General features: G+C 36.0%; 1 protein-coding gene across 16 annotated transcripts in view; it reads right to left on the reverse strand.

Moving 5' to 3' along the window:
- LOC138692725 (zinc finger protein 723-like) overlaps positions 1-23,451 on the reverse strand; it is an 84,012-nt gene that overhangs the window by 15,283 nt on the left and 45,278 nt on the right. For 14 of the 16 annotated variants that reach the window (XR_011330123.1, XR_011330121.1, XR_011330119.1 and 11 more), the window contains one exon: positions 21,971-22,053. Coding sequence is in view for 9 of the 16 variants with exons in the window: in XM_069815913.1 (XP_069672014.1) it covers positions 21,971-22,053 (83 nt within the window). In the remaining 7 variants the exon portion in view is untranslated. The other 2 variants (XM_069815915.1, XM_069815914.1) reach the window with 2 other exon arrangements.

The raw sequence follows: 23,451 nt of genomic DNA on the forward strand, positions 1-23,451 counted from the left end.
GTTAAATGGTAGAAATTTGCTTTTAAAAAGGACTACGTTTAGCGTAACAAGAACTGTGAACTTCCTCCAAGTCAGGATACTAGCGATAGAAGCGCCGCGTCGCGGCGGACCCGTGTAAACTGGCTGAGTGCGCACACTATTCCTTCTATTTGTCCTGCTATAACTAATGTGGTGAGATCAAAGTGTGTTAACTTACTTACTTACAAATGGCTTTTAACCCTAATCTGCCTGGTTTTCAGACATGTGGCGATTTTTGTAATTTTTTCAACACTTGTCCAAACTTACGTCCTTACTATGGAATTAAACTCGGTTTTGTTTAAAATCATCTACTTTCAAAGATAAGGGGTGGTACCGTACGGTACCGCTAGGCAGATACGGGTGCAAGATTTCTTTTCTTCAGATTTCATCATTTTAAGTCGTTATTTATTGGAATGACAGACAAACTTCACTATATCATTCACTATCTTTTATTATTTTATTTCTTGTATGATAATAACAGGACTATGGAGCTAGCTTTTACAAATAGCAAGGGTTCGCACCTCAATGCTCCTTGGTTTAGTTGCACTTCCTAAGATTTTACATATCATTTTTCAAAACATTTTACACAGAGTCCCACTTCACTCGTAATGCATTGTGTGAGTATACGAGGACAGTCAGCCAGCCAGCCAGCCAGCCAGCTAGTCCTCGCAGGTTATCAAAATACGTACAGTCGGAAGAGTAGGCTCTTCATATCATGTGGTAAGTTGTCGAGCATTTCAACGAGAGGTGCTGCACATTTACCATAATCAAATTATTCAAAGTGATCATTTACACTTACCCTCTTCCCTTGGCATATTTCAAAAGATATCAGATATGCCCATAAACAATGTTTAGGCACCATAATTGAAGCCGAACCTTTCCCCTGATGAAATGTTTGCAGGATGACGTCTATATGGAATCATACATTCATCAAAATTCATACATTATGCCAGAATGTAATTTTTTATAAATCTCTCCTTCATCAGATTTACCAGAGGTCGGAGCTTACACATTTTGTCTTGCCAATCTAAAATTTGGCATTATCGGCACAATGGACAAATCGCACGATTTTTTCAAATCGATCACACCACATGCAATTATAAACTAATTCATTGCGTGTCCAGTGCATTTCCCTAGTAGCATCTTCTGCTAGGTACAAAACTGTAGCCATTGAAGAGAAGAATTCCGATTAAGAACTTCATTTCTTCAGCTGTTATTTGTAAACCTTGTACATTTGGAAATAAAGCATAACGCTGGGTTTCTCTTGTAAAATAAAATCAATAACATTACAGTCAAAGAATACTTCAAACAATTCTGTAGGCTATTTTCCTCTATAAAATGTGTAGTCAACTACAAGAAAAATGCTACTGTTAGAAGGGGGATGTTCATCATGTATCTATGAAGTTGATTTTCGTGTGAGTTTGATTGTTTCCTTCTTGGTTACGCTTTCCTTCTGTATTTTGAGCACGAAATTGAACTACTTGTCCTCATCTCATCTTCATTCTTAGACTCAAACCTCTTTCGATTCTTCAAAGTAAAAGTTTTCTTTATGTTTTCTTATTTCTTCTAACTTTCTTTATTTGTCACATCAATATCTTCATCACAGTTAGATAAATCATATGCCTTCACCGTAATAAAATTGATTTCCTAAGAGATTATCAAGTAAACCGCCTGTAACTTCCTTTCTTATCAGAATTTACTGTGACGTCTGGTGGATCAATATAGATAGTACTTAGATTATTATACTGTCATCCCCTATGATTCTTACAGCTTCAATAAGTGTTATGTCCCAGGAACCTTAATAAATTATCAATATGAATGCTATAAAGAGGAAAAAGTCGATTCCTTACAAAATGCTACGGCATCTGCCTAGTGGTACCATACGGTACCAGACTAACTCTACGTCATATATATTTGGCAGTTCGTATATTTATAGTGAAAACATGAATTGAATGCTTTACTATAAGCCTTTTCCAATATGTGAAATCGGAATTTATTCAAAATTATAATCCAAATTGAATGTATTCAAATATTTACTTCAAACCGATACCAAAATTGAGTGATTTAAGTAAATGTGTATAATTACCGAACGCCACTATGCATACCAAGCCAAATAAATTTAAAATATTGTTTTCCTAACAAGGACTGGAATGTCAGTGAGTAAATTAAACTCTGAGAAATTGTGAAAATAATCATTGTTGCCAACACAGCGACTGGAAACTACTATATGTACCTGTGGTACCATACGGTACCGCTAGGCAGATTCGGGTTAAGGAACCCGAAGGTTCATTGCCGCCCTGACATAAGCCCGCCATCGGTCCCTATCCTGTGCAAGATTAATCCAGTCTCTATCATCATATCCCACCTCCCTCAAATCCATTTTAATATTATCCTCTCATCTACGTCCCGGCCTCTCTAAAGGTCTTTTCCCCTTCGACCTCCCAACTAACACTCTATATGCATTTCTGGATTCGCCCATACGTGCTACATGCCCTTCCCATCTCAAACGTCTGGATTTAATGTTCCTAATCATAATGAAGAATATAATGCGTGCAGTTCTGCGTTGCGTAACTTTCTCCATTCTCCTGTAACTTCATCCCATTTAGCCCCAAATATTTTCCTAAGAACCTTATTCTCAAACACTCTTAACCTATGTTCCTCTCTAAGAGTGAGAGTCCAAGTTTTACAACCATACAGAAGAACCGGTAATATAACTGTTTTATAAATTCTAACTTTCAGATTTTTTTACAGCAGATTGAATGATAAAAGCTTCTCAACCGAATAATAACACGTATTTCCCATATTTATTCTGCGTTTAATTTCCTCCCGAGTGTCATTTATATTTGTTACTGTTGCTCCATGATATTTGAATTTTTCCACCTCTACGAAGGATAAATCTCCAATTTTTATATTTCCATTTCGTACAATATTCTGGTCACGAGACATAATCATATACTTTGTCTTCTCGGGATTTATTTCCAAACCTATCACTTTACTTGCTTCAAGTAGAATTTCCCTAATTTTTTGTGTATTTTCTCCTAACATATTCACGTCATCAGCATAGACAAGCAGCTGATGTAACCCGTTCAATTCCAAACCCTGCCTGTTATCCTGAACTTTCCTAATGGCATATTCTAGCGCGAAGTTAAAAAGTAAAGGTGATAGTGCATCTCCCTGCTTTAGCCCGCAGTGAATTGGAAAAGCATCAGATAGAAACTGACCTATACGGACTCTGCTGCATGTTTCACTGAGACACATTTTAATTAATCGAACTAGTTTCTTGGGAATACCAAATTCAATAAGAATATCATATAATACTTCCCTCTTAACCGAGTCATATGCCTTTTTGAAATCTATGAATAACTGATGTACTGTACCCTTATACTCCCATTTTTTCTCCATTATCTGTCGAATACAAAAAATCTGATCAATAGTCGATCTATTACGCCTAAAACTGCACTGATGATCCCCAATAATTTCATCTACTTACGGAGTTAATCTTCTCAAAAGAATATTGGACAAAATTTTGTATGACGTCAACAAAAGTCAAAGTGTGTTAATCATTACTTTATACCAGCGATGTCAAAAGCAAGCGCATTTTATGACCTTCAAATCACTCGCGGGCACCGGGCGCTAGAACACGGCCAGGAGATTGACAAGGTGAATCGAGTAAGAATCAGCTGATTGCAGAGGGATAGGAAATCAGGTGTGTACAAACAGTAGATGGGCGTCAAGTGCGTAGAGGAAATGTGATATGAACAACAGCATTTCTAAATATGTAGATCTTTATGGTTCTTTTCTACAACTTTCTCTCAAAAGGTGTAATGCCACATTATAACACAACAGTAACACTGTGTTCAACATTCCGTTATAGGCCATATTTGTACTACCTAAAATCTAAATTGTGTTTTTTTCAGCGATTGAAAAATACTTTAATAGTTCTTATGTAAGTATGATGTTTTAATTTGTAGCATGAAAAAGGCTACAAGCTGCGAGGTGTCACACACGTCTGTGCTTTCATCAAGAAATAATGGGAAACAAAACAATAGATTCTTTATATAATTACTTTTTCTTCCGTGTCACCAGATAATTCTTGCATCCACTTCGCTACAATGTTTCTGGATAGAAAATATATTTATTAGTACTTTCTTATACATTGGGAGATATTTTGACTGAAGTGTCTAGAATAAAACTCTTAATAAAAGGTCAATCAGAGAAAGAATGACGCATCTTAGCAATTTTGGGGGTATCTTATCAAAGCTAACTGATAATGCCATACAGATTTCATCAGATTTTACAGTCTGCAAAGTAAGGAAAGTGCATAATAAACTGTTCTGAGGTGATTAAAATTAGAAAATTAAAAATTGAAATACAGTAAGTAAATTCTTTGTTAAGTTACAGTTTGTGGTCACCTTGAATACTTTATAATTTTCTTCTTCGTGATATTTTTCGTAATGTGTTTCTGTGTTACATTTTTTGGTAATGATTTTTGCATATTATGCACTGTGTCTCCCCACCACTATTTATTACTAAAAAAAAATAAGGCTCCATTCTGAGTTAAATTTACTGTATGTTTTCTATGTATGCATTGCACATACCTTGCCTACAGCTTCCACTAATCCCTATTAGTAAACTAGCTCGTTCGTTTAGTATGTTCTTGCCTAATCTCCCAAAGAGAGCTTCAGACACAATGAACTCTAAAGCGTGCGCTTGTGCCTATGGGCATCAACTGACATACCTGTATTATATGCACACAGTTATTATAACACAGGCGAATAAACATTTATAGACCCTTGTTGGAGTTATTTGGGGCGCTGATCTCCAATATAATCAATGTGGTGAGATCAAAACATATTAATCATTACATTATATGCACATAGTTTTAAACACACAGGCGAATAAGGTTTTATGTTGCTGACTTGGCTTTTAGACCTGTTGCTGGAGTTATTTTGGGACTGATCTCCACTATAAACAATGTGGTGAGATCAAAGTGTATTAATCATTACATTATATGCATAAAGTTATATAATACAGGGAAATAAACTTTTATGTTGGCGTCTTAGTTTTTAGACCAAGTTATTTGGGGCAATGATTCAGGAAATGACATTGGATAGAGGATACCGAACTATTTCTTAGATACTGTTGAATTTATACAGCCTAATAATTTTACACACTACACACTACAATATTTTTCATTCTGATTTGTTACATTATCCGTAATAACTTCTAGGTGATTATCATGGTTTGAGTAGAGAAGCCTACCATAAATTTAAATTTCATCTTTATAGACAGATGTACATCGGAATTTGTTCTTCTGGTTCCTAATTTGGGTTTTTGCGTCCGTACGAGTAAGAATTTTAAGGATGTATGATTTGAGGCTTTCTCGGCGTTGGTTCGCTAATATGTTTTCGCGGGATATCAGCCGAGTTAAGATTTTGGAATGCTCCAAGCCGATCCGCCAACCAATCCCGTTTCACCTGAGACAGCCACATCTATATAACCTTTCGACTTTCTGTTCGGACATCACTTCCCTGAAGATGGCTGCAGAGATAGCAGTCGAAAGCTTGGAGCATTCCAAAATCTTAACTCGGCTGATATCCCGCGAAAACATATTAGCGAATTTTAAGGATGTTTACATGCTTTAAACTGTAATTTTAATACCAAGTATTGGACTCCCAAATGTAACTTCTTAATTATATCATAGTTACTATTCTATAATAGGTCTGTATAAAATATTCTCACTAATACTGTGTCAGTTTTGAAAATCGAGTGTCAGAGAGGAATAGCCACTTCACAACCATTGTACTTGATTTATCCAGACATATTTTGTTGTAGCTGTGGGCAGTACACTCTTAAAGCAAGTAGGAAACCTATTTCCTAATCTGAGAATACAGCATTTCTACGTTATTTTGGTGTGAAACTTGGAGACCATGGGCTCCTCACATTGCATACAAAATTTGTACGCACTATTTCCGCCAGTGGACAAACGTAATGAGAAGCACTAATGATTACTTTTGTATTTTTAACATCATAGGCGTCAATCGAAATAATTGTGATAGGAGGTCTCATCCTGATCTACTACCTTCAGCTATGATTCCACCTTTTCATGAGCTACCACAGCTCTCACTAAATGAACGTTTATGTCTCTATGTTTGATATAGGCACAAGGCAAAGAAAGTGGGGAGAGCGACAGTAATTTTCAAGGTCTACATACTGATTGCTTTGACCAGGACCAGTTGAGATTGTAACATCTCCATATCATGATACTTTATTAATATATCAAAATACATCTTCTCAAAATTTGCTAGACAATATAAATTCGCTACATTCGAAATTTCAATTTAATACAAAATATATAAAAGATAATAAATTAAATTACTACTGACTACCAAAGTAAAAATTAAACGCTATAATAGAATTTGCTAATCCAATGAAAACTTTAAATTGTATTGTTAGAACTACATTTCGCCCACTTTGGGCTCAACATAATTACGAGCTGTAAAAATAAAAAAAATAAATAAATAAATCTTGTTGACAATCCAAAGAAGTTTGTATGAAATAGATCTAGGAACGTAAGAACAGGCTCAAAGGCAATTGGAACTTCACACTGACCACTGTTTCCATTCACTTCGTGACCACGCCCCTTTCTCTATGTATCATTTAAGACATGGTTCTCTGTTTCATAAGTTAAGGGAATTTGAGAATAAAGTGCTTAAGAAAATATTTGGGGCTAAGAGGGATGAAGTTACAGGAGAATGGAGAAATTTACACAACACAGAACTGAACGCATTGCATGCTTCACCTGACATAACTAGGAACATTAAATCCAAACGTTTGAAATGGGCAGGGCATGTAACACATATGAGCAAATCAAGAAATGCATATAGAGTGTTATTTGGGAGGCTGGAGGGAGAAATAGCTTTTGGAAAACCGAGACGTAGATGGCAGGATAATATTAAAATGTATTTGAGGGAGGTGGGATATAATGATAGAAACTGAATTAATCTTGCTTAGGATAAGGACCGATGGCGGGCTTATGTGAGGGCGGCAATGAATCTCCGGGTTTCTTAAAAGCCACAAGTTTAAGTATCTCTGTTTCATAATAAAAATAGATATATAAGATTCATATGCCAGCATATCATAATATGAAAATCTGACAGGGAACACAACCTAAAAATGCAGTGAAACATGAGCAGTGAGGCAAAAAAGCTCCAGCTAGCTGTCGCTGCAAATGAAATGCAACCTATAAGTACAGAAGTACAGACACGAAAAACTTATAGCAACTTTCGCAGCATATGAAATGCACGGCACGAAAAATAGTCAACTAGTACAATGCACAGGGATTGCAGTCACAGTAGAAATGTTGCCAATTAAAGTAGTGACGTGATCACACATAATAGCAATCATGGATCTCGAAGGACAGCAGAATAATAAAGTAAGAGCTATACAAAGGAGTCCATGACATTCTCTACAGCACTCAGCAGCAAGCAGGCCTGTGTCAGCACTTGTCATTTCCAGTGAACGGAATCTGCTACAGTCGTACGCCTCAGTTTTTCTCTCTCTGTCCTTGCCTTCTCTCTCTTTCGTGGACTTCAGGAACACGGCACATAGTCGTATTGTAACTGATAGCTGCTGTTCAGTTGCCTATGAGCTCTGTTGATGGTTGTATTGATGTACCTACAACTTAGTTGAAGACAGAAGATTGTGATTTAATATGGCACCACGAAAATTAACATTATAACAAAGGATTTATCTTCCCAAGTGTTACTTGATACCAAGAGCTTCGGAACAGTGCAACGATGTTTGGAACGCAATTTAATGGTGTTTCCATTTCACACAGGACGACTATATTTAACCTTGTAAAAACGTTTAGAGAAACGGGTTCAGTACTGAATAAACGTGAAAAGAGAAACCCATGTGTACTTACTGAGGAAAAACTCGATGAGATAGGACAAAGGTTAGAACATTCTCCTCGAAAATCTCTCTGATGTCTCTCGCAAGAAACGGGGATTTCGAAAACCACAGCATTTAGAGCCACAAAAATTCTTAAACTTAAGTCCTACAGTGCATGAATTACAGCCTACAAATAACGTGAGTCGTGTGAATTTTTAGTGTTGCTGATGGCGTTTTGGATCTACAGTAATTATTTTCACAGATGACGTATGGTTTTATCTACATGGCTATGTTATAACGCAAAACAATATTTAGGATTTACCTGGCTGACTAGTTTCGAAGTCTTGTTCTTCACTGTCCAATGTCTAGTGGAGATCCCTGTTTCCTATTGTGGTGGGGTATGTTCATGATTGTGTCGAAAAGGGTATATGTTTTGAAATTCAGTTGAGTGTTCAGGATGTGATGTGGGTATGATATTCTATGTTTATAAATTTCATATTGTTCTAGAGTGTGAAGTTTCTGGTTTTCTGGCTGGATGTGTAATATTTTCATGTCGTTTTCTATGTTGCCATAGCTGTGATTGGAGTTTGTGGTGTGTTCTGCATAAGTTGAATTGTTGTGTAGTTTGTTTACGACTGTGATATGTTCTTTATAACTTGTTTGAAATTATATTCCAGTTTGTCCAATGTAGAAGTCGTTGCAACTGTTGCAAGATAGTTTGTAAACCCTGTTAAGTTATATTTATTTGTGTCTCTTGTCTAGTGTGTTAAGATGTTTTATAGTGTGTTCTGTATGCAATGTTGTATTTTAGTTTCTTGAATGATGATGCAATCTTGTATGTGTTCTTGTTTTCGTATGTTAGTGTGATGTGTCTGATTCTTTCCTGTGTTTGTGTGGCGTTTCCTTGTTTGCGTGTAATATTTCTTACAATGTTGTCTATTTTGTTGGGGTTGTATCCATTTTCCTGTGCTATGTATTTAATAGTGTGTATTTCTTCGTTATAGTCTTGTTGGCTAATGGGAATGTTGATGAATCTGTATATCATGGATCAGAATGCTGCGTGTTTGTATTGTGTGGGGTGATCGGAGGTATTGTATATGTGTGTTACCGTGGTGGTAGGTTTCCTATATATTTTGAACATGTGTCTGTTGTCTGTTTTTTGTTTTATTTTGATGTATAAGAAATTTATGGACTTGTTATTTTCTATTTCTAGTGTCGTGTAGTTTGGGGTGTATTTTGTTTATGTCTTTGTGTAGGTTTTCAATCTGTCTTTTGTTGCCTTTGTATAGTACCGGTATTAGTATCCATAATTTCACAGTATTTATTAATTTCAATCAACAACGGTTGCGAGGTCTTGTACAGATTACACTTAATGGCACCATAATTAAAGGAAGTTAAAAACATTAAATTTCTAGGTATCTAGGTTGACACAGACCTGACATGGGAAAGCCACATTCAGTTCATAACAGAAAAATTATCTCGATTATGTTATGTATTTCGAGTCCTGTCAAAAATATCACCCATTGAGCTACCATTGTCAGTTTATTTTGGCTATGTACATTCACTCATATCATATGGGATAACATTCTGGGGATCATCATCAAAATCTTCTCATATACTTAAAAAACAAAAAACGAATAATTAAAATTATGAAGCAAGTATCCATTCTCACAAAAGTAAAGGACTTTTCACGGAACTTAAAATTTTACTGGTATCTTGTGTTTATATCCTAGAAACAGTATGCTTTATTCATAAAAATTCAAATTTCTTTAAAACAGACTCAGAATATCATGAGCACAACACTAGACATCCAATAATATACATTTGAATTATCACAGACTTGCTGAAACTCTCAATACCCCAACACATACTGGCAGTAATTTATATAATAAACTTGCCCCACATGTCAAGGCACATAACAATAGTATATTTAGGAAATCTGTTAAAATATATTACTGACACACATGCCAATGTACATAGAGGAATATTTAAATATAAAGTTTTAAGGTTGAACCATTTCTGTGTACTGTCCTTCTGTTTTCTCTTGTTTCATGTGCCTGGAGACCCTACTGCAAGAGAGGCAGCATCAAGACTCAGAAGAAAGAAAATCAATTACCTGCTAGTGTGAGATTACAAAATAATTAGGCCTAGTGAATTTTTTAAAATACACTAAGCATCTTATTTACAAGTGACCATTCTAATGTATTATGCATTACTGGCTGAATTAGCAGTATTAGTAGTACCGGTATGTTATTTGCTCAGTGACTAACTACATTAGATTCTAAGTACAGTAACTAGAATCCTATTTAATAAGCATGTGACATGTTACCATAAATTAAGATGACTGTAAAATTATTGTATCATTGTTAGATTAATGTATATACTGATGATGTCATGAATAATTGTATTCCAACGGCTAATAATTTATCCAGCTATCCAACTACCCATCTACCTTCCTACCTACCTATCTATGTCGTCTACATAACTGTGCCAGTATATATTATGATAATGTCCGTGTGTTTGCCGTTGTCTTTCTTTATAATATGTCTGTTCTATGTTGTTTATGTAAATTTCGGCTAGGTTCTAGAGATGGGTAATCCCATGGGTAGGCCTTCAGTTTGAGTGTAGTATTTGTTGTTGTATGTGAAACAATTTTGCTTAGTGATAGTATCTGTAATTTTCGACATAATCATGAACACATCCCACAACAACAAGAAACCAGATGATAGCTCAGGATCTCCACTTGGCTTTGGCCAATGAAGAACAAGACTTTGAAACTAGTCAGCCAAGTAAATCCTAAATATTAAGACTGTAAAGAAGTTGGAGGTCACTAACTTGGATGAACCCACCTTGACCGGCAATCCATCAGTTAAAGCACAGTATTACACATGAAATCGGGAGAATTACAGAAGACGAAATTACAAATGTAAATGCCAATTTCCTTCGATGTCAGGAATGTGTTGCAGCAGAGGGATATCATTTTCAACATCTTCTGTAGTCAAGGTTATTAAACAATATGAATACTGTAATTTTATTAGCTGAATCTAGCGCCTGTAGCGGAACCCATTCACCAGGAATGACTAGCACTGACACCGGGCAGAGTGCTACAGAGAATATCACAGGCTGCTACGTAGTAGGAGTTGTAGTGTGTCACATGTCATGGTACTGACCATTTTGGTGAATCTTAAGTCATTACAGTACCGAGGTATATTGAGGCATTAATAAGAACAACCAGACAAAATACTAGATAAAAACAGTAATGAAATGTTCCACATACTATGTATTCAGAAATAGTTTTCAAAACCTTATGAAACGCTTCACAGCATATTGGTTACAAGTACTAGGTCTGTTGTAAGAGGTGATCTAGATTTGACCAAAACAGTACATTGGAAGCAAAGAAATAAACAAGGCTGGATATTGAAATATATATAATACATACTAAAGTGACATGAAAAATTTTCCCTTTCAGTTTTAACTATGTCCTGATTGTAGCTATGGAGTGTAAAACATTACCATGACAACTAAAACTTATCATTAAGCAAAGCCTGCATGGTATAGTCAAAAAACAAGGTACAATAAAAATGTAAGGCAAAATTGTTTGATGTCACTGTATATAATTAACTGAAGTAAGAACAAATAGTAATAATGATGAAATATGTAATAATATGAAAGCTAGAAAAGTAACTAAGTATGACAATAAAAAGCCGATAGTCAGGGCAATATTCTTAATTATATTAACCCATGGCCAATACATTATTTAAAGTTAACTTAGCTCATTAAAAAGAAATACACACACATCTGTACAATATTACATAACTTGAAATATAAGGTAGACTGACGAGAGGAGATTTGTTTCAAAGAATTTAGTAAATACAAAAGCAATACTTTACTACCAGGCGAATCTCAAAATAACCAATACATTTATTTGTAATCCGGATCCTTCCAGAATTATAAGTCATTCCTAGCCTTTATCTGCCGCGATCTCAAAACTTCTATCTCTATCTCGGCAACAGCAATCTTCAGCGTCTTTTGTCTATAATATGAGGGAGTAAGTTTCCAAGCCTCTCGTCCACACCAGGCGGGAGCGAATTTCCGAATGTCGATGTATGATCATCTGTCTGATCAAGAAAACTCCTTTTCCTCTCTCTTGTGCACCCAAAATTCCTTGCTGCTGTGAGTTACGGAACTTTTGGGAATGCCGAGTGAAAAGATGGTGCTGGCAACAGAGAGCAACTTCGTCGATTGAGACGTCGTGCACGGCTCATTATCCCCCAGTCGGCTGAATTTCAGGCGGTGTCTTCATTACACTAACTGCAAATTCCAGACTCTGCAGATGTCGGGGACACACACAGTTTTCTGCCATCCCATGCTTTCCCACCGTGCAGGTCAGGCAGTCTCCGTGAGAAGGGATGACCAAAGCATCCCAAGAACCCAGATGCCCACAGGCACCCAGATCATACAGGCGTACATTGGGCCCGAATTCACCTCCACTAACTGCTCCACCGGCAGACAGTTCAGGAGGACCCCATAACAACTTCTGCTGTGAATAAGGCGAATGACCAAATCACCATAGATCAGATCCTTAAAGATCACCCATCCTCAGAGGCCGGAACAGCCTGAAAAGTGTTATGTGCTACGTGTTCATGCTCCACACTGCCACTGGATCTTAAAGCACGATATCCCGGAAATCATCCAGGATTTCGCGCGTCGAGAATAATGACAACTCATGTTCCGCAAAGTTGGAGACCAGACGTCCCTAGCATCCACTTGGAGGACAGGACGAGTGCCCATTCGTGGAATCCTCGTTGTGTAGAAATCAGATGCGATGTATCACTAGCGTAGATAAAGCGCGTTCCATTGCAAGGCATATTAGGAAAGAGATTAAAAAGGGATGAACCAGAACAAAGCATAGGAATTAAGCAGCTTACATAATGTGTAAAAACATATCGGAATTATTGTACAGACTTATATTAAATCAAGCCCATACACAAACAACAAACCACTTATACAAAAAACAAATAACGGAGATATAAATCCCTAGACTAGGAAATTCTCCATACACTTGAGGTTCGCCAGAGCACAAACATAGCCCCTTCTCTCTGAGTATTAGTTTGAAATGTGTGACATGAGCCTTTCGAATTCGGCGACCACACAATGGACAAGATAATTCAACGTACCTTGTAAAAGAAACTCAGATATGTTTGGGAGTTGGGACCACATTTCCCAGACTGTATTGACCTTTGGGAATTCAAATTGACGCGACTTCTACAGTTAGCTCTAATATGTCGACCTTCCCACCAGGGGCGAAGGGACAGGGGAAACAGGGTAGATAGACAGCAGTTAATTCAATTACATTTTTGGAACATTAATTATTTCCAAATACATGACATTATTGTATTCCCCGCTTTACTTATTTTCGACTCACTTCGACAATGCTGGCGCTCGAGTCTGTTACACGAACCACGTTGCTATAGTACACGAAAGTAAACGCTGACCAGTCTGTGTATTTCCCCTTTGAATTTCAAAGCTTTCAGATATAGCAACACTAACGCTATCTGTAGGTGCTGGCTGTGAAACTATGACTTTCCTCCACCCAGTCGTGCCAGCAGCGAATAGGGATTATAAAGAATGGACACTTCGCGTCGGTACCTTTGATGTAGCCGGACTGATTTCAATGGCCTTCAAGCCAGCTAAAGCGTGAGATTCTGCTTTCTCCCTAGAGTTGGCACTGACATCACACCAGCTAGCAGTCGACACAGCAGAAATATAACTCATATAATTAATATATCTAGGCACATTATGTACTCAAATAAAATAAATTGGATCCATAAAATAATAAATCCGTCATTTACTGTAATGTCTAGACTCTAGGGTTCCTTTATAATGAGAGTTGAGACGTTGAACCCAACAACAATTAAAATATGTAATGATTTGATAGCACTGAAAATTGAAAAACAAAACTCTTATGAGAAGTAAAACCATATACCTATATTATATTATATACAAATATTAAACGAATTCGATACTTAATTTTATAATCTATTATATTATTTTATAATATAATTTATGATATCTGAAATATAAAATATTATTATTACAACTAGTTTGTCACTGAGAAATAAGGAAAAGCTGTTAACTTGAATTTATTTGAAGCAAAGCGTTACTGGATTATGCAATAAGGTAGGCGATGTTTGGATCCCTGTCTCAACTCTATTCTCAATTATTATCTTAGCGTATGCTCGATTACACTAACCTCTAGTGCTTGAAAGTGGAACTATACGCTGGCGCACAGAGAAACAAAACACAGGAAAATTCGCTCAGTGTCCATTCTTTATAATCCCTATTCGCTGGTGCCAGTGTTTCTTCTGGCTATCATTGCCTGGTTTGAATCTCAGCTATAAAGGTGCTCCTTATTGGCTATCATCTCAGGCATGCTTTTAATGTAATTAATTTGAATTTACTGTATTATAAGAAACGTCTAAAATAAAATAATGATATAATAATATTCAAATACGAAATATGGTAAACTTACACCTAATAAATAAATTATAGCATTAAACTCCTCAAGTACATGCCTTTTCTTGCCCGCCAATATTAGTTACGGTATTATAACGGAAACGAACAGTTTCTTATTTTAGAAAGTTTCAAAGTTACGAGTGTGAGACGTGAGAGCAAGGTGGCTAATAGGGTATGCATATGCTGGTGTATTATAATAAAGTGATAGGCCTAAGTGATAATTTTGCTTCATATAGGTATAGTGAATAGTTAATGATAAAATATAAAGTGTAATTCTCGTTTTCTCGTGTGGCGGTTTGCGTGTTTATTCAGGATATAGGCTAATGGCTTCTGAATTTAACAGTTCTGACTTCGATTCAGTTGTGTATTTATTTAACAATGGTATTTCCTCCTTGTTGTTAGAACAAAAGGTAATGATAAAAAAGTTACAGAAAGAGCCTAACCTAACATCACAACTAGATGGAAAATAAGTTACAAAATTTCAGAAAAGCTGGTATGATAAATGAGGCACTCAGAAGCAAAGTAATATAAGTGACATTTTTTTAAAAAGTGAGATAAGTATATATTCTAAATCTTTAACGTCACTTCTGTTCAGAGAAAAAGTAATATAAGTGCAGTTCCAGTCATTGCTGCTCCATGTTGGCCTTACACTTGTATTACAATGCATACAGAGTTTTGACTGAGAGGCAAACTAATACAAGTGAGTTGTTTACATATTGTTGTTGCGTTTCTTCTGTGTATGACTAATTCATTTGCCATAATGGAGAGAGGTAATAGATTACATATTCGAAACATCTTCGTGGAAGGCCTGCACACATTGGGCTGGACCAACTATACAGTGATCCAATAAGGATAACTTTAGCTAAGTGGAGCAACTTGCAATAGCTAAAGAAATTCATCCCACTCATACACCACTCTTTCTTTGATGACCTGTAGCATTAGGATGGGCCTATAATAAGGACTGTAGGACGTGGAAAAGTACGTGGAAGAGGAAGTTGAAGGAATATTCGCGGTAGGAGCACTACAGATGCACTTCGTGACAGAAAAATAGATGTTTCAGCAGAGAGAGATGTGACTTCATTAGATGAGGCTAGTGACGTAATGAACAGCGACTAAGGCTGAATTTCATCTAAAATTTGAAATTTTCTTAGCCCTCTTTTTTCGGAGTACCAAAAACCACATCAACTGCTGTCCTAGAAATTGAATATAATATTCAACCAATCAGACACTAAGTATTAAAAAAGGGTCCAAAAATACATTTAAAATTGCAAGCCTCATCCAGATCTCAGATGTTCTTCAAACTGTCAGATAATATCCTATGTAATTTCTACAAAATAAACAAAGAAGAAATACCAGTCTATATCACAGACACACTCATTGCTAAAACTCCAGTTGTAAATGAAATTCCTCCATGAAAATGGATAATTCCAGAACATAGCCTACAAATTCCACGAAATCATTTCAAAAATAATCCTTCATACATTCTTAAGTTAAATGCCATGGAACTACTCTGCAGCTCATATAAGGATTACCTTCAAATTTATACAGATGAATCTCTAAACCCTGATGATGGAACATCAGGAGCAGGGTATTATATTCCAAAATATCAATAAAATTACTCCATACCATGTTCAGCCTCCTCCAGTCTTGACACTGAATTGCTAGCTATTGATGCTGCTCTTCAGTGTGATACTCAAATTTCTGAAAGATCTATTTGAATAGTTACCGACTCCAAGGGGACTATATTTAATATAATTAAATATGTACCAAACCTATAAGCACATAGAATTATTTCAATTCAGAAACAACTAAGTAACTAAAAGAACTCCAAAAGAAAGTAAAATTTCAATGGATACCTAGTCATTGTGGTCTACCTGGAAACGAGAAAGTTGATAACGTTGCGAAACAGGCAACATATATGCAACCAAGACCTCTTCAAGTGATATCTCTATGCAATGCCTTTACTTTAGTAAAGTTTCATTTTATAAGATCTGGAACACATTCTTCTATACTGTCCATCCATAAACCACAAAAGAAGTAAATTAAAATCATCACACATCTCTGCAGTATATATTGACTACACCCCACCTCTGGCTAGTAGCAACAAGCATCAAAATACCCCTAATTTACTATGAAAAAGATGAACTGAAAATACTACAGTGGACTATAGTTGACTTTATGTTGTCTGCAAACAACTGGACACTTGAAGAAGATTGATTGATTGATTCTTTCGGTTATACAGACACATTTTTTTGTTATAATATGATAATAAGAAAGCTCAAGTGCTGTTAAGACAGAAATGTTTCAATGTTGTAAGCAATGTCCTTGTTCTTGTTTTAAGTAATATAAAAATACTGAAAACCCTTGCACTTATATTACTTTTCCACAAAAATATTTTCGTGGCAAAATAATACAAGTGACTTCAGGACCCTATTTTACCTAAACTGTTTTAGAATAGATAATTTTTATTTAGAAGTTAAAAAATATAGGTACCAACATATACAACTGTAAATTTACAGCAACATAGTCCTGTAACAGAGTTTTTAATTTCCGTTTCAACTTCAAAGTCACTTATCTCAAAACTTACTAAATGTCACTTATATCACTTTGCTTCTGAGTGCCTCAAATATCAATGGTTGTGTGGAAGTGTAAAGTTCATGAACAAAAGCTATTGTGTTTTTATTGTTTGATGTTTGGCATTGACGGGTAAGATCCTTGTTGCAGAACGAGTGTAAACACCATAAACAATTTCGAAAAAAAAAAAAAAGCTAAAAAAACACGCGGAATCTGAGAATCATATAAAGTGTGCCGAGAAATTTCATATGTTAGGGCTGTGCCATATCGACCATGCCATTTAAGAGGGGAAGATACTACAGGCCATTAAACAAAATGAAATTGTTTAAAAAAATAGGAAAATTGTCAGCAGATTAGTAGACATTGTTTGTAACTTAAGTATTCAGGAATTGTCGTTCAAGGGTCATCGAGAAAGTCAACATTCATTTAATAAAGGGAACTACTTGGCTACTCTTGATTTACTGACTTCGGAGGAATCTTTCATGAAGCAACAGCCATTAATATAATATTGAACACAGATCTGTATGCGCCGAAAAAAAAATTCTATACATAATAATATGATTAAAATAGGTTAAATAAAAAAATTAATATGTGTCTACTCCCTTACTTAGCTCACGCTTCGCCACTGCTTCCCACACTCACAAAAAGTGACCTGCGAATTCCAGTAAACCTTCCCGACTGATTCCCCAAACTCAGTTCAATCCTCCGCAATACTTGTTCTCTTCGTGGTGAATTTTGGCATCTCTGGCTTTCAGCTACGGAAGAATTGTCCACCCTACACCCCAACTCATATAACTCCTCAACAGAAGTTGGCTTAGACGAGAAGATAAAGTGCGATCTAATAGAAGAACTTATATTCTACAATACCTTCTTCTTCTTCTTCTTCTTCTTCTTCTTCTTCAGTCCCTTCTGCTGCTAAGCGTCAGGTTCGCCTCTCTCCATCCATTTCATCCATTTTTCCCACTCTCTACACATTCTCTTCATCTCTACCATTGTTTTTCCTTTCTGTTGGCCTATTCTTTCTATTGTATTCTCCCATTTAACCCTTGGTCTTCCTCTTCTCTTTCTTCCTTCCACTCTCATTTCCATCACCTGTTTAACCTTCCTTTCTTCTCCCATACGATATACATGCCCAAACCATTTCAATTGCCTTTCATTAATCACCTCTGTTAATGCTTTTCTCAGTTTAACTTCTTCTCTTATCCTGTCATTCCTTATCCTATCTCTTCTGGTCTTTCCTACAGTTCTTCTAAGATATTTCATTTCCACTGCTGTTAATTTACTTCGATATTTATCTAAGAGTGGTAAGCTTTCGGTACTATATTGTATTATAGGTTTAATTATTGAATTATATATCTGTATTTTTGTCTTAGTGGTTATTTCTTTTTTCCCAACAATTGTATTACTTATTTGATAGTATGCTGATGTTGCTTTCTTTACCCTGTTCAGTACTTCTTGATCTACTCTTCCATCACTAGTTATTATTGTTCCTAAATATTTAAAACTTTCCACTCTCTCCAGGTTTTGTCCTTCACATTCAATGTTAAATTCTGTTTCCTGTTTATCTTCCTTAGAGATCCACATTACTTTACTCTTGTTGATTCTACAATACCAATTCAATTAATTTCACCTCAATAGCGCAGTAAGCCAGTATAATGTTCGCCCTATACAAACAGTTCACAATTTCGGGGGGGGGGGGGGTGGAACTTTCATTAGGTAACTGGAATCGCCGCTACAAATAATTCCTAGTCAGATCTTTCCGAAATCAGTTAGGAAAAAATTATACAACAATATGTTTTAACAACACACAGCATCCCCATTGCAACTGAATAGCTTGACCAAAGACCTTCAATAACAACCCGTTAGTCTGTGACATTAGGCACAATATAAAATCTCGGTCACCCACTAAGCCTAAACTATGGATTACTATAATTTCCATAAAAAATTTAATTACCGGCTTTGCGTCTTTGCCGTCTAGAATGCGCACATTCTTAACCAAATCTAAATATATATTATTTATATAGCACTGATTCACATCAGGTGAGAAGACTCCCTTCTCCATATTAGGTACAACTCTAGCTAACTTTAACGTCGCTGCATCAATCCCAACAAAGTCTTCAACTTGTATGTTGGGTTCTAAATCCACATTCTGCGGCTTGTCACTATTAACATGAGTTGAGACCTATTTCTTCGGAACTAAAATTGTAAAAGTTGGTGAACTTAGACATTGCATGGCATACTTATCTCTAAGTTCCTCCTCAACTCTCTCTCAAAGCACGGAAATACTATCCGGATCCCAAGTCTTCAAGTACTGCGAAAACCGAGACTATAAGTCTCGCTTCTTGCCTTCCGCAGGTAAGCCGACACATTACAATTCCGAAACCAGTGTAGACTTCGCGAGGTTCCAACACAAAATAACTGGTAGACTCATTATAACAAATAAATATAATAAGTTCAGATTGAATATAAGTAAATCAATATCCAGACAAACTAGACCAATAGAGCTGATCAAATCCACTTCACATAAAGGTATTGCGAAATGCAGGCAAAATTGACCGAGTAGCACGTAATGACACAACAAACATATTCCCAATACGCTATAATTAATAATTTCGCAAAGCTAAATCCAGTGGAACAAAATAGCTTCCCCATTCAACTCCATGTATGCTTGAACTTGGCACAAATAAAGCTTACAAGCAAACATCTCTTGGAGGCAGATGGAAAAGTTATTTTTTTCTTCCAACATGTCAATAATGTCAAAACAAGTGCTTATACAAATTTTGGCCAGTCGAACGCAATTACGAGGGCTGAAAAAAATAAGTTTCCCTAGAACTGTTTACAGAAAAAAATACAATTTGATGTAAAAATTTAATGAAACAGATACAGAAATTGTTGATATATTTTTCAACATATTACCCACCGGAATTGAGACATCTGTCATACCATGGGATCAACTTTCATAGCCCTGTGTCTTGCCGTCTGGGATTGGAACCAATGTGCGACAGCCTCTGCAACTCTCTGTAATCCTATGGTATGACAAATGTCTCAATTTCAATGGGGAATATATTGCAAAATGGCTCAAAAGTTGTTGTGTCTGTTTCAATAGGTTTTTTTTTTTTCAATGAAACTGTTTTTTTTTTCTTTCAGGGAAACTTATTTTTACGATCCTTGTACTTGCATTCGAATGGCCAAAATTTGTACAAGCACTTGTTCTGACATTATTAACATGGTGGAAAAAAATAACTTTGTATCTGCCCCCATCTGAATGTTTGCTTGTTAGATGCGGGAACCTACGCAAATAACACTGCAACAGCAAATGTATCTATCATCATTCAGAAAACACTCGCAGTGCAGCGAATCACCAAATATACATATTAAAATCATACAACCACGTAACACCCACGTAATAACTCTGCTCATTATTACCCATAGAAAATCATGTACCTCTAGGGACAGCCACACAATAAATCCACTTTGACTATTACCGTCCACACCTGTGGAGTAACAGCTGGCGCGTCTAGCCGCGAAACCAGGTGGCTCGGGTTCGATTCCCGGTTGGGGCAAGTTACCTGGTTGAGGTTTTTCCGGGGTTTTCCCTCAACCTAATGTGAGCAAATGCTGGGTAACTTTCGGTATTGGACCCCGGACTCATTTCACCAGCATTACCACCTTCATCTCATTCAGACGCTAAATAACCTAGAAGTTGATAAAGCGTCGTAAAATAACCTACTAAAAAAACTATTACCCTGTATGAGGCCACTCATAACACTGGGGAAAACCACGCAAATAAACTGAGGAAAACCACGCTCTGCTGTCATTTGAAACATTCCACATACCACGTATTCAAAACGGTTTCTCAAAACCATATGAAACGCTTCACAGCATATTGGTTACGAGTATACTAGGTCAGATGCAAGAGGTGATCTGGATTTGACCAAAATAGCGCAGTGGAAGCAAACAAATAGCAATACTGGATATTAAATATAGATAAATGAAAGAATACAAATACATACTATATAATGGACTGAAGTAAGGGCAAAGGAAGTGTATAGTTGCAAAATCAGTTACATAACTTTTTTTCGAATGTTATATTTGATATCTTCTACAACTGCTATAGCATTGTTATGCTCCAAAGCCATGAATTTGTATAATGAAAAAATAGTTTTGGTTGCAAATCCTCGGTTTCTTGCAAACGTTTTTCCTTCATACTGAAAAATGAAGTTTTAGTGATGTATCTGATTTTGCAACCAAACGCCTCAAATAGTAATAATGATGAAAAATGTAACAATATGAAAGATATAAAAGTAACTAAGAATGACAACAGAAAAGCCAATAGTCAGGGCAATACTCTGAATTACATTAACCCGTGGCCAATATAATATTTAAAGTTAACTCGACTCATAAAAAAGAAATACACATACATATCTGTACAATATTACATAATTATAAGGTAGACTGTCGAGATGATTGTTTTAAAAAGAATTTACTAAATACAAAAGCCAATACTTACCACCAGGCGAATCTCAAAATATCTAAAACATCTGTAATCTGTAATAATTCCAGAATTATAAGTCGTTTGTAGCCTGTATCTGCCGCGATCTCAAAACTTCTATCTCTATCTCGGCAACAGCAATCTTGCGCGTCCTTTCTCTATTCTACGCGGGAGCAAGTTTCCAATCTCTCACTACATCAGGCGGGAACGAATTTCCGAGTGTCGATGTATGATCATCCGACTATTCACGGAAAATCCTTTACCCCTCTCTCATCTACCATCAATTCCTCGATGCCGTGAGTTATAGAACTTTCGGGAATGCCGAGTGGAAAGATGGCGCTGGCGACGGACAGCAACTTCGTCGATTGAAATGACGTGCACCGCTCAGTATCATACATTATAAAATTTAGTCCCTATGTCGCCATTAAATAACATTCTGAAAGAATGGAAGAAGCAAAACCAGCATGGTACACTCACCTCTCACTCAACACTTCATCCTCTTCTAAAGATACTTCCACTTTCTGTTCCTTCTGAACTCTGTCCACATCCAATAGATCTTCCTGGAAAAGTGAGTAAGTAATAAAGAGAGCTTCAACTAACCATATGGATCACTGGTTTCCTATGTCAGATACCTCACTATTCAAACATAATGAACCTAATCTAACTTTTAGGCAAGGTTGTAAAGAGTTTTACACAAAATCCAAAATTGGTTCATCAGAAATGCATTGATTTACGTCCTTCATCAATACTTCCTTAATTTCAGACTATTTGCTCATATTTTTACAGACTGAAATCAAGTTCAACATTGAAAAATGTGCATGTCATGTATAAAAGGCTGCAAAATGCGTTACCAGAATTTGAAAGAATATTTGAAGTAATTGTACAGAGGTTTTATATATTCTGAAAAATTAATATATTTCGCTGTTGAAAGTTTATGCAGACTCTCTAACACGACTTCTTCTTTTAACATCAGATAGCACAAAATAAAGGTTTTGCCACCAAACCTGCTAATTAATTTGTAATAGAGATTGTAGCTGCGGATTGAGAAGATTGATAACCCCAACTGAATTGAGGTATAAAACATGGAATTTATAGTCAATATGCAAGCTTGTAAAACAATAGAAGGACAGGTTTCGTAGCAGACAGAAATTTATGGCAGATCGAAATCTATAGGATTTGGTGTATTTTTTAGTACGTTATTTTACGACGCTGTATCAACATCTCAGGTTATTTAGCGTCTGAATGACCTGAAGGTCATAATGCCGGTGAAATAAGTCCGGGGTCCAGCACCGATAGTTACCCAGCATTTGCTCATATTGGGTTGAGGGAAAACCCCGGAAAAACCTCAACCAGGTAACTTTCCCCGACTGGGAATGGAACCCGGGCCACCTGGTTTTGGGGCCAGACGCGCTAGCTGTTATTCCACAGGTGTGGACGAATTGGTGTAAATGCCGTTTTTAAAACTGTAAGTCGAGAACACTAAAAAAGGAATCTGAAAATCAAATGTGCATTCTGATTCAATTTGCCAGGGGGCAGCAGATGAACTGCTTAACAGTTCTGTGTATTTTCAGAGATTTGTGTATAACAGAATACACCCACCTGCTTTATAAAGAAAATAATAATACTATTAATAATAATGTTTATTATTATTATTATTATTATTATTATTATTATTATGTATTGTTATTATTATTATTATTATTATTATTATTATTATTATTATTATTATTATTATTATTATTATTTATAAACTTATTTCTTAACAAAGTTAAAGGACTTTCAAATTTTTTCTTTGTTTTGTATTAAACTTTACATCTGTTTGAATGCATCCATGAATGTTCAGCATAGTAACTGCTAGATCAATAACAAGAAAATAACCTCTTTCGTAAAGTTTCAACGAAATATATTCCTTGACACAATTTTCTCCGTGTATTTGAGATAATCCATTGTTCCCTATC

The sequence above is a fragment of the Periplaneta americana genome, chromosome 17 (assembly GCF_040183065.1).
Source record: "Periplaneta americana isolate PAMFEO1 chromosome 17, P.americana_PAMFEO1_priV1, whole genome shotgun sequence".
Lineage (NCBI taxonomy): Eukaryota > Metazoa > Arthropoda > Insecta > Blattodea > Blattidae > Periplaneta > Periplaneta americana.